This window comes from Planococcus citri, chromosome 5 (genome assembly GCF_950023065.1).
Source record: "Planococcus citri chromosome 5, ihPlaCitr1.1, whole genome shotgun sequence".
NCBI classification, from domain to species: domain Eukaryota; kingdom Metazoa; phylum Arthropoda; class Insecta; order Hemiptera; family Pseudococcidae; genus Planococcus; species Planococcus citri.
This window is the reverse complement of record NC_088681.1, coordinates 20,510,418-20,523,294: the sequence shown is the minus strand read 5'-3', so window position 1 is coordinate 20,523,294 and position 12,877 is coordinate 20,510,418. Positions and strand designations below refer to the sequence as shown.

At 32.6% G+C, this 12,877-nt stretch overlaps 1 protein-coding gene and 1 long non-coding RNA gene across 2 annotated transcripts in view; one reads left to right on the top strand and one right to left on the bottom strand.

The window, feature by feature from the left end:
* LOC135849119 (uncharacterized) overlaps positions 1 to 12,877 on the bottom strand; it is a 225,771-nt gene that overhangs the window by 39,803 nt on the left and 173,091 nt on the right. The gene's annotated exons all lie outside the window — the stretch shown is intronic.
* LOC135847015 (uncharacterized) lies at positions 102 to 8,907 on the top strand. The gene is made up of 3 exons (XM_065366390.1): positions 102 to 293; positions 4,181 to 6,446; positions 7,208 to 8,907. Exons 2-3 carry the CDS (start codon positions 4,191 to 4,193, stop codon positions 7,262 to 7,264), a joined length of 2,313 nt encoding a protein of 770 aa, XP_065222462.1. The 5' UTR covers positions 102 to 293; positions 4,181 to 4,190; the 3' UTR covers positions 7,265 to 8,907.

Below are 12,877 nucleotides of genomic sequence, written 5' to 3'. Positions count from 1 at the left end.
AGAATTACGGATGTTGTGTAATTACTTATGAATTTCGATGTTCGCTTCTCCCTAGAAGATAATTAACACCATCACGAGTCATAAGATAAAAATACATCATTTATACTGATTATAAGTACCAAGAATACAACATATACATCGTTCCAATGTACGTCGTTGAATAAGAAGTACCCACAACTAATGTTATCAAATTGAATTTGTTATCCACCTTTAAAACCATTAAATTGTATTCAATGTGAAGAAATTTCTAAATAAACCAAGCTGATATAATAATTATAACAAGTATTAACTGAGTAAGTAACGCATTTCAATATTTTAATTAAGTGGTTTTTTAAAGGTGCGGAATTCCAGTTTCAAATAATTTTTTCGGAAAGAGCTGTCAAAATCACACAATAAGCCCTCAAATTTCCAAAAAATTTGAGCAATCTACGATTTGTTGTGTCTTAAAATGTGTTGAATATTGAAATATATGAGCCCTCCAAGTTCTTCAATGAGCCTCTCAATATGTAAAGATGGTGTAAAGTCATAAAGCTGCGGAATTTTAGACCTAAACACAAAATTTGAACAAATCTATGATGAGAAACAAGTTAGCAAGGATTGTAATCATGAGCTCTGTGAATACAAAAATACCTAAAAAATTCAAATCGAGGTCAGATCAATTCAGTTACAATTCTCACATTCCTTTCAATTTAAACACGTTTCCACAACGCTTGGTGAAAAAATTCTTCAAAATGAAAATATCGCAAGTCAAACTTATTTGTACATAAAAAGTTACCAAGAATGGAATAAATTACCCAAAAATTGATCAGAAGTCCAACTCAAAATCAGTACCTCATATGTTCAACAAATCTTACCAAAATAATTCGAAACCTTTGAAAAAAATCCAAAAATTGTATGTACTAAAAAGTCATCTGAAATTCGTTGTAGATCATGGATTGGTTCAAAATCAGATTATTGTCTCAAAATCAAGAGGTAATTTACGCGATTGTACATAGAAAAATCAGGTCAACGTCTCATGAAAGTGAATGAAAAAAATTGATTCATAAAATAGCCGAATGATAAATTATCCAATTTATATTTTTCAATGGAAATTACGAACCATAAAATGATCGACTATAACTAAATCCAAATTTGGCTTGACAGTGACAGGAAAACAATTTTCGACAAAAATTGACCACTCCAGAGGGACAAATCGATCAGAAAATCAATTTTTTAGCATTTTTCAAGGTTCTTATACCCATATTAAATATTCTGAAAAGAATATACGTTGTGTATCTTATCTGTAGATGTGATAAACATAAGTACTTATCATTTTATTCACAAGTACATACGAGTATAAATGCACATTTATTTCGGGTCAGAATTTTTTTATTTTTAAAAAGAACTAGAAAAAATGAATAGAAAAGGAAATCGAGAGGAAAAATATAAAATTGCAAAGATTGATTTTAAAAATGGAAAATGCAGCACTTTTTAGACAAATTCTGACAAACGTTAGGACTTTTTGACAATTTTTGCAAACGCTGTACTTTCAGACTATTTCGGCTAACAACAAGATTTTATTGACCATTCGTCAAAAAAAGGTCTTTATTGCCCACAATATTTTGTCAAAAAAGTAGAACTTGATGACAATTTTGAAAAAAAGCAGAAGTCTTGAAAATTTTGGCTAAAAGCAGAAGTTTAATTTTTCAATAATTTATTTATTTTATAATTACAAAAAAAATAAATTTTGAAAGTGACTTGGCAAGAGACAGGACTTTTTAGGATAATTTTGGCAAAAGCAAGAATTTTTCCCAATTTTGACGACAGGAATTTTTCAATATTTTTTTGGCAGTTTTTACAAAAGTTAGGAGTTTTTTATAATTCTGATTTTGACAAAAAAGAAAACTCTTTACAATTTTGTCATAAACAAGATCTTTTTGACAATTTAGGGGAAAACAGAACTTTGCAGACAATTCTAGCAAAAAACATTACAAGGACTTGTCAGGACAATTTTGAAAAACGCCGGAATTTTCAAAATTTTGGAGTACTAACAAAGTTTTTTTTAGTCATTTCTGCAAAAAATATTAGAACTTTTTAATAATGTCTAAAAAAGGAATTTTTGGACAATTTTGGCAAAAAACAGAATTTTTTACTGGCAATTTTGACAAAAGTTGGGATTCTTTTATAATTTTTTCAAAAAAAAAAACTTCTGGGCAATTTTAGCAAAAATGAGACTTTTTTAACAATAATTCTGGCCATAAGATTTTTTGAAAATTTTGGCAAAAAACAGGTGCTTTTTTTGACAATTTTTACAAGAAGTCAAATTTTTTTGATAATTTTGGCAAAAGCAGGAATTCCCGCGTAGGCACAAGTGATGCCAAAGTCGATGGAAAAGACGAGATCTCTAATCCGTCACTTGTTGACACCAATGTTGATACATGACGAGTGAGAAGTTGGTATCAAAATCGACTGTCGTCTCCCTTCATTTCCTGTCTTGACAAGGTCTCGACATTGGCATCATTTTTTGAGTGTAAAAGAGGCTAATTTTGATTGAAAATGTGCGAAATGTGCCCAAAACTCTTTTTTTGATTCGTTGTCGTGGTTCCTTATCCTTTACAGGACATTGGAAATCGCATTTTTTGTGGTACCCTAACAGGGTGAGGCAAATGCCTATGCCACTGTGATTATTCTAGGGAATCGACGTTGTTTTGAGCTTTCACGTAGTAGTTTCCCGTTGCTTTCTACGCTATCTACAAAGTAGCTCATACATCACTAGCTGGGTTTTTACAACCCTGAGTTCCGTAATCAAATCATCACTACCTATAGTTGCTCAAACCAGTTACAGCTTTTTGATACCAGCAACAGATTGCATGCATTTCTGTTGCCTCTGCTGTTCTGGTGCTCGGAGCTTAATGTGTAATAGATGTTAAATGCACTACAATGTATACATTACACATCAACACCTGCAAAGTAAAGTTATTCTCAAAAATATTTCACCCTAAAAAATTTTTTTAAAAGAAAAAAAACTTACCCTGGGTAGAGATTGGTCCCAGGTTGCCGACTTGGAAAATTTTTCTTATTGTGTTGTCAACTCAGACATCACAGAAGTATGTACTTGGAGACGACATTTTGTAGATACTTTTGTAGACCCTCTAATCGATAGGTGTTGAAATTCAGGTTGTCTTGCTGATGCCAAAGTTGATGACAATTATTAGATCGACAAAAGTAACTATACAAGATCAAAACTTTGTAGATCTTATAGTTGACATCAACTTTGGATCGACAAGACGACCTGAATTTTGATATCAATTAGAGGGTCTACATAGGTATCTACAATACGAGTACATCAAAAGCTTGCACATGACTGTAGATACAAATGTAGACAGTACTGACGGTGACGACCATCAGCATTTCCATCATAGTTTTTGAAAATAGTGTCAATTTTTAATCAATTATCACAAACGTAGTTAGATTATCTGCTTTATTGTGGATAATGTTCTGATTTTTTTCAATCAACAATCATGTAAAATCATGTCGATAATTTTGTCAAGGCCACTGACGATCTCATCAGTGCTACGCAGGTTTTTGGCAAGTTTGCAGTAGTGATTATTCGCCTCATATTAGATACTCATGTAGCAACATGGCCCAATGTGAGTGCATATTTTTCAATTTTTTTTTTTTTGCAATACATATGAGATTTTTGCAGGCAAAAATTTAATTTTATGGATTGGTAGGAACAAAGTGCTAACAGTTTTTGTGTTTGACCCTTCAATTCAGAGCTGTGGTGCTTCAAAGTTCTCTTTTGTCAATTTTACCCCCACCACTATGATGAATGAAAAAACTTTGTTGAAAGGTCCAGGCTTCCCCTACACATTCCACATAGTACCAGCATTGTCTACCCACTACTCATGGATACAGAATTTTTCTCACAAAAAAACCATTTCTTGACTATATACTGTCCAAGGAGAGTGTGATGAGGGGAGGGGGTGGAAATTCCATACAAAATTTTTTTCGGAGGTACCTAACAATAATCCATCATAATTCTCCAAATCTGGGAACAGGACCATTTTGCCTATCTTACCTGGGAGTACCCTTTTGATTTTTGGCTCTCAAAATTGCAAATAATGCCAAGTTCATGTGTACAATGTATAAAATTAATTGGTGACATTCTATGAAACTAACTCATTATTCTCAATTTCAGATCATTCCGAATGAATTCAAGGACAATACACGAGTCAGCCCTGAAACAAGATGCCTTCTCAGACATGTCTGTATTTGCTGCCAGAATCCCCAGCCTACAAAAAATGGCATCTTACCAAATCGCCATCCAGGTGTGGTATAACTACATCCACTGTAGTAAGAAAAAATCATTCACAGCATTCCATTGTGATGTGCGAAACACAAACAGCAATGAAGAACTAATAGAGTGCAGTAAATTAATCAAAAGTTTGGGAATGCCACGGTTCGTGGAAAATGAACTGAAAAAATGTCTGAAAAAAGTTCGTCAGGAAACGATTGACTGCCAAGCATATTTCCGAGTAGCTTCATCTCCTACCCACATGGAACTAAATTTCCATTGCTCTCCCAACGATGTACGAGTATTTAGACCAATACGTACTTATTGTACTATCTCACAACATTACAAACTCTGGAACGTCAACTTGAACTGTTTCGTATGGTATCCAAATGGACGAATTGACTACAAAAGCACTGCGGTCAAACTTTCAACATTGTCCAATCTGACTGAAGCCCAAAAGTTTGTCATCATAAGCAATCATTGTCTGCAAAATGAGATACAAAGTATTGATCTACATATACTTGTAATGTTAAACTTCATAGATAAATTGAGTTTCCAAGACACTCCTGTACAATACTACTGGTTCTGTTATCTAAATAATGACATAAGACATAATATTCCTCTGGATAATTTCAATTCAGCCGATGTTGTAATGGCTACAAAATATTACGATGAAGGATTATGGGAAGGCTTTCAATACTTCTGGGATCGTATGCGTGCTGACGAGCAAGTATCGTTCATAAGCAACAGATTACGTCCATTTGATAAATCCTTCAACCACCGCAGATTGTTCTTCAAGATGTCGCATCGCCAACTAATCAATTTATTATCCAAAGAACCTGCTGACACCATAAAGGCATTTTTAGTGTCATTGAACCTTCCTAGGCACGCAATTTGGGCCTGGGTGCTGACTAAAAACGATATGCCCAATGAAAAATTTGTCAAATTGGTGAATGACTTACTCCGCGACGGAAATATTCATTATGATGAGAAGAGAATGAACGTTTGTTTGGAAATGTGGGATACAATGACCGATCGTCATAAAAACCATGTGTCACAAAGCTGGATTTTAGCACATTTGGTTACAGGTATTCTCGGAATATTTCAAAACACTAGGAAACTAGTACCGAGTGCTTTAAAATTCCTAGTGAAGTTGGTAAGATTGGGAGATGCAAATTTTAGAAAAGATGTCATTCTTAAAAAAACGTCACAATTTGCATTACAGCTTGATTTTGATATCGTTGGTGAAATGCTCGACTTATGTTTTCCAAATCATCCGGACAGAATGCAATTTTTGGAAAAAAATGATCTAGACTTTTCACCTTACCATTGTGAAATTTTATACTCTGAAGACGATTTTAAAGAGTTGAATAAAAGATTATTGTCTTGTTTACAAAATTTGAACCTAGCTTCAAACTTTGTGAAAGAATTGATTGAGTCGAAGATTATGTTCAATAGACGTGTACCCGCCAACATTCTCTATTCATCTGATTGTAGAACTTATTGGAACAGGCTGAGGTACTTCATCGAAGAAATTTATCAAGAAACCCCTACGTCAGTGTTTGAAATGAAACGAGCTTATATTTCTTCATTTGCTGCCAGTAGTGATCCTTATGAACGATATGGCAGTTTGAATGAATTAGCCGAACTCATTGAGCTAGAATTTGTACATGAACGTCTCCACAGTCTGAGACGTTCATTTTCAAAGGTGTTTAAGAAAACACTTCCGCATCTACAGTGTTACGACATCTTCGTGTTCGATTCTGTCAAGAATATTTTTACTTGGTGTTTCGAAAATGATGCACGAGCATTTAGGCACTTTAAACGTAAGGTGCCTATCGAAGATATTTTCAATGCAATTTACCGTGATGTAGTTAGGCTTACAAAGCGTTCACATCACCCTCTCGTTCGCAAAATCGATGAATTTCTGCTGTGGTACTTCTCAGGTGTTACAGCCGATGTAATAAAGTTTAAATCGGAAATGAATGACAACTCCAAGGTCAAAGAAAGAATGAAGTATGCTTGGTTACTTGCGACTCCTCATTTTGAATTAGAACAAATGGAATGGATGAGCCCTCGGCCCCCTTCCATCCTATCAAGTGACGAATCTGCGCCTGATACCAGATCGCCAACTTCTTCAGTTCCTCCATCAAACAAAAAAAAAGAACAAGTGAGTATTATTTTGATTGATTTCCAGACAAATCCTAGAGTAAAATACTAAAAATTAAAAAAAGTGGCGCGAGCTTCAAATACTCTCCTTTCTTAACCACACTCGCATTCTATATAATACTCCTTTTGCTCTCACTTTGCTTGAGCCTTTATTCCTATTTCTGACTCGTATTATAATTTCCTGAAAACGACTGTTGAAATTTTTAAAGTTGAAGCTATGATTATGAAAATCAACTTTTCGCATCAGTTATTTTACTTTTCGAATTACTCATTTTTTGAAAGCTTTTGAGATTTGAATTCGACTGAGCAATTTTTCAAAAACTATCAAGAATGAAATATCAAATTTAATCAGCTTCAGAAATTATTTAAGAAACAACTAAATCAATACCTATCTACTACAGAGTGGGTACCAGAGCAAAAAAGTGCAAAATGACAAAAAAGGTGCAAAATTTCATTCACAAGTACCAAAAAGCACAAAATCTTGCCGTTGAAACTTCATTCACCTTGCAATAGAACAATTCAAATTTTTTTTCAAGTAAGTACCTTATAAAAACATCGCTTTTGAAAATTTAAAATTATTCATCATTTTTTTTCAACTCCCCCTTTCAAAATGTCTTCAAACCACATCACTAATTATAGCATGATTGGGATAGTTACAGTCTAACCTCCTCCCCTCCCCCAAACACATTACTTCGTCAGTCTCTGATACCATGTTGTTAATTTATAGTCTAATTTATTGCATGTTTTTATGCGTTTTTGCAGCGATTTGGGCTGAAGAAAATCAAACAATGGTTCTCCAAATCAACTACAAATCTTTGAAAAACGCAGCTGTTGCGAGAATCCAGAATTTCAACACCAATAATATACTCAACGTTGAACTCTGGAATCTAGAAAAAAAAACTGGAAAAAATGAATTGACGACTCGAAAACTCATCGTGCTCCAATTTGCAGCAAATCCAACCATCTCATGCGAATATAAAATATGTACCATCGAAGACAGAAGAAGGGGGGAAATATTCAAGATGGGTAATTGGGTATTTAAGTCATTAATTCACAGCGTATACAAAAACGAGGTTTAATTAAGCAATGTTATTTTTGCATCAAAATTATTTTACGTAGGTAATGTATTTTTCAATTTTTCAAGAAATAAGTCCCTTCCTCGTCGTCTTAGTTCGCTTATATTGAGCCTCCAAAGTTTGGAAAAAAATATTGAAGCAGATACGCAAAAAAATTGGAAAATATTTCATTTTGGGAAATTTTTAAAAATAAGTGATCCTTTTTCAATAAAATACTTCCCTTGATTTACCTATAAGAGAAGAAATATTGGCCCCTCATGTAGACTGTAGAGTAATCCAAAATTCAATTTTTTTTTAAATATACAAGTTTAAGTCGAAAAATGTTTGTTTAATTTTCAATTTTTGCGCCAGAATTCTTTTACATTACCCCCCTTTTCGAGAAAAAATGTCCCTTGATCTTCCAAGCCGTGTGAATGAATGCTCCGTACGAGAGGACCAACATCATTTGAGAGGTGGACAAGAAAAATTGTTTAACCTTAAGTACAGGATAAAAATTTTTAATTGGATATACCTATTTCAATTTTTTATTCTGATTTTTGGTTTTTTCCAACGTTGAAGGTTCCAAAGAAGAAGACCAATGTCCAAAATAGTTTAGAGGACCAAGAAATGTTTTTTTTTTCCTTTTTTCTAAAGGGAAGTATTTAGAAGAATTATAGTGCAGAAATAGAAAACTTTTGGATAGATATTAACTTGAATATTGACACTGCCTTTATTCAGATTGGAGAATCAAAACTTTCAGAGAATTTTTTCCTGAGAAAAAACACCTTTTACTGCACGAACTTTTTAATAAAAAATGTTTCAAGTTTTGTAAAAAAAAAATTGATTAAACAGTTCGTGCAGTAAAGAGTGTTTTTTCTCAGTTGCTGAAATGTGCGAAAAAAGTGATCAAAAATGCATGAGAATTTTTCCCCATAAAAACAAAGTACATTGAGGGGTAAAAAAAATACAAGCTTGAGTGAATTTTACATTTTTCTTGAATAGTCGTGAAAATATAATTTATTAGGTAGGATAAGAAAAATCGAGGCATTTTTTAAACAAACATTCAAAATACACACATCAGTTTTATTTTTGATAAGTAAAATCAAAACTCGAGTGAATAAAAATTTTTTTTGAGGAGTTAGAAACATCATTTAGGTAGTAAAAATAATTGAAGAATTTTTTATGGGTAACTTTCACTCAAAATAAAAGTTTCTGCTAAATGTGGTAAAAATCCCTTGACTTTTTTTTTTTTGCGATCCACCCTAATACTTATATATATGTATGTATACCTATTTATGTAGTTACTTTGTAAAATTTGATCAACATTAAAATGTACCTATGCTTATTTTTAACCATAGAACTGTACCGATGATGTAAAATTTGGTGAAATAAAAAAGTGTTGTTTTTTTTGTGTGTAAATATAATTTGTTATTAGACTGTACAAATACATGAGGTTTAGTACCCAGTGGTTTAATAATTGTTTTCGAATAATTCGTCGATTCTGAGCAAACCGTTTGCGAACGAATCATTCACCAGTTTTGCTGAAAGATTTAAAAAATGTTTCCTTTCGACATTTTAAATATAAATGCAGCAAAAAAGGAAGAAATAATTACGATAATGAGAATTAAAAACTGAAAGTTGGTAGTTTTTTTTAAAATTGGAGTCCTTTTTGAATTCCAAAATCACGAATAACTATAGATGCCAAATTCACACCTACGTATATTAGAGTAGTCGTCGTTGGCTTTTTTCGAGGAAATTATACGACGAATTCGATAGAAAGTTGTAGGAGAAGCTCAATAGACTGCAGGAAACATTTTATATTCGCAACTTAAACCGTCATTTTTCTACTGAGGGTTCAAATTTTGAAATTTACATTGAAAATCGCAAGAAAATGTTTTTTTTGTTGAAATTTTTTTGGTGTTAATCATATACCTAATACTTATATCCAGATCCACCTAAAAGTAAGAAAACCGTTTTGGAATTTTTCACTTTGTCATTTTTTCGAATAAGACCAAAATCGTATTATTTTTGTAAGTCACGCAAAACTCTCTAAAAGGTGAAAAAAATTCAAAAATGGTTTTCTTACTTCCTAGTGGAAATAATAATAATGATCAATTACCAATTTACTACAAATTTGTTTTTAGAATTTTTAAATTTGAAACCCCAGTAGAAAAATTACAGTTCAAATTAGGGATCCAAAATGTTTCCTGCAGTCTATCGAAATCCTCCTATTTTCAAAATAGCAACCTTGATGATAAAATTGATTTTTGACCAGAACAATTTTCAAAAAATCAATACCTACGTAAAGTGTACGTTCATGTGCACGGTAGGCGTCAATAGGCTAAGAGTTTGAATGGTTTCGTAAAGTATTTTGGTGAAAAAGGCAATGATAAAATATGGGATGGGTTTGTTTCGTTTGGTTAGGTAGTGCACTCTTCTCCACAATCTTAAAAAAAAAACAACGAAAATAACGGAAGTTGTACACTTAATTGCTTATGAATTTCGATGTTCGTTTCTCCCTATATGAGAGATAATTAACACATCACGGGTCATAAGACAAAAATACAATATTTATACTTGATTAAGACTTAGATCGAGTACAAAGGATACACTAATGTAGCTTAATTACGAATATCTACCTATGTATGTATTATACTCGTATTATCGAAATTAATTTGTTTTCTACCTTAAACTCTTTCGTCATCAAAATAGCCTACCGGCATGTTTGCGCTTACACTGGTACTTTTAGAGTCTAGTTTCATCTGAAGTTGAAGTATTAAATGTGAAAACTTTTTAAAATAAAACTACATAGCTGAAATCAACAAATAACTGGGTAAGTAACATATTTCAACACTATTTACTTATTAGTCAGGCAAAAGCTCCTAAAGCTGAAAACTTTTAAAACTTTACGAGATTATTGGCAAAAAGCAAACATTTTTGAGTAATTTTTGATCAAAAATCATTTTCTGGAAATTTTATTCAAAAAAACGAAAAATTTTAGCAACAATTGTTCAAATCTCATGTAGTAACATGTTTTTATATACGATTACAGCTTGGAAGAAATGTGCTATTGAATGTGTAGTATTTGGACAAATTGAAATTACAAGTGTACCTGACTGGAGAACGATTAAAAAAATCAAGTTGATGCGGAACTTTGAATTGTAAATATCTACTCGAGAGCTCAGCTGTTGCCAGTGTTGCCCCTGTTTCGTTAGGGCTAATTTTTGTTTTCTAATTTCGTTAGATTTTTTGTAAGTATACATTATTTTGTATTATTTGACGCATTTGTATAGACAATTTTTGGCATGAAACGAGACTAAATCGAATTATTTTCCTGATACGAGCTCTTTGAGCCTCACAATAATCCACCAAATTTTAAAAACAAGCAACAAAATTTGAAATATTTGCGGTTTTTGAAGTTTTATTAAAGGATGAGCCCTCCAAGTTTCTTAATCAGCCTCTCAATTACATTATGTAAATATGGTGAAAAGACTTATAAAACTGCTTTTGATCTAAACACAATGTTTGAACATTATGATGAGAAAAAATTATGCATACCCTACCACGAGATTGTCCAGACCCTTTCATCCTCACTTTTTAGAAAAGTATAGGGCCTAGGTATTTTTAACCCTGTGGAGGTTCTCTAGGTTGCCTGGTTAGTAAATTGAATTGCTTTGATAAGTGTGATAGGACGCCTTGCTCAATTGGCCAAATCATAAAAAAGTTGAACTTTCGATAACAAGTTTTGTTGGAAAATGAAAGTTTCCAACAAGCATAAAATCTGTTTTTTCATATTTTTTTAAATTCATTTATTCATTTTTTTTTTTTTTTTTTTGAAAGAGTGCTTTCGTTCAATATTTTAACACGTTTTTTATCCAATAAAAAAATCTGCATTTATTCAATTTTTTTGTTGGAAATGCCAGATTTGTGCTTTTTGGAAACTTTAATTTTACAACAAAACTTTTAATCAAAAGCTCAAACCTTTTGTAATTTGGCCAATTGAGCAAGAAGGTGCCCTATCACACTTATCAAAGCAATTCAATTTACTAACCAGACAACCTAGAGAACCTCCACAGGGTTAAAAATACCTATACTTTTCTAAAAAGTGAGAATGAAAAAGGGTAGCTGGACAATCTCGTGGTAGGGTATGTATAATTTTTTCTAATCATAAAGTTCCAACAATTGTGTTTAGATCAAAAATTGAATTTCCACTTTCCAACTTCATTTGATGAAATTTTGTGGAAATTTCAAGTTTCAAAAATGTGCTGGAGGCTCCAGAACTGTTCAAGGAAAGCGGAAATTCACGCTGCAATCCAATTTAAGCAAGCTATTAAATCGACTGTTGGTGGGTATGAGTCATTTTGTGGCCACCAGCAACTTTTTGAAAATTCTTGGAGCCTCCAGTAGATTTTTAAAACTAAATTTCATTAAAAGCAGTTGGAAAGCTAAAATTCATTCCATGAACTACGTAATTTCAATACGCTAGGGAGTCAACTGCAAGTGGATTTCAAGTCATTTTGGAGCCTCCAGCGACTTTTTGGAAATTACTGGAGCCTCCGGTAGATATTTTAATGCTCGAAATTTCCATAAAAAATTACCAAACAGAGTTGAAAATCCAAAATTCACTCTGTACTCTAATTTCAATACGCTATCAAGTCGACTGCATGTTGATTCAAGTCATTTTGGAGCTCACAGCGATATTTCAAAAATTCCTAGAGCCTCCAACAGATTTTGGAAACTTGAAATTTCATAAAAAGTATTTAGAAAGCTAAAATTCACTCTGTAAACTAATTTCAATACGCTATGAAGTCGACTACCAGTAGATTTCAAGTCGTTTTAGAGTCTCCAGCGACTTTTTGGAAATTTCCGGAGCCTCCAGCAGATTTTTCAATGCTCGAAATTTCCATAAAATTTTACCAAATAGAGACACCCTATTTTTGACACTATTCTGAGGTGGATCACAGGCAGTTTCAATCCGTTTTAGAGTCTCCAGCAGATTTTTAGAAACTTATGTTTTTTCAAAAAATGCCACAAAATCTATCTGAATCAACTTTTGGGTAGCCAACCCCATTTGATGAAATTTTGTGGAAATTTCAAGTTTCAAAAATGTGCTGGAGGCTCCAGAACTGTTCAAAACGGTTTGAAATCGTTTCCAATCGATTTGGTAGGTCGAAAATAGAACATATTCCAAATTTCAGATTTCTAAGTCAATTTGGTAAAATTTTTGATTTTTTTCTCATTTTTGGCATAAATTTGATTTTCAAAAATTCACCAAAAATCGAAAAATATATGTGACCCGCTCTGACAAAATCGACCATTTCGACTAAATTTCAAAAAATGTTCTTTTCTCTAAAATCTGATCTTTCAACCCATAAAA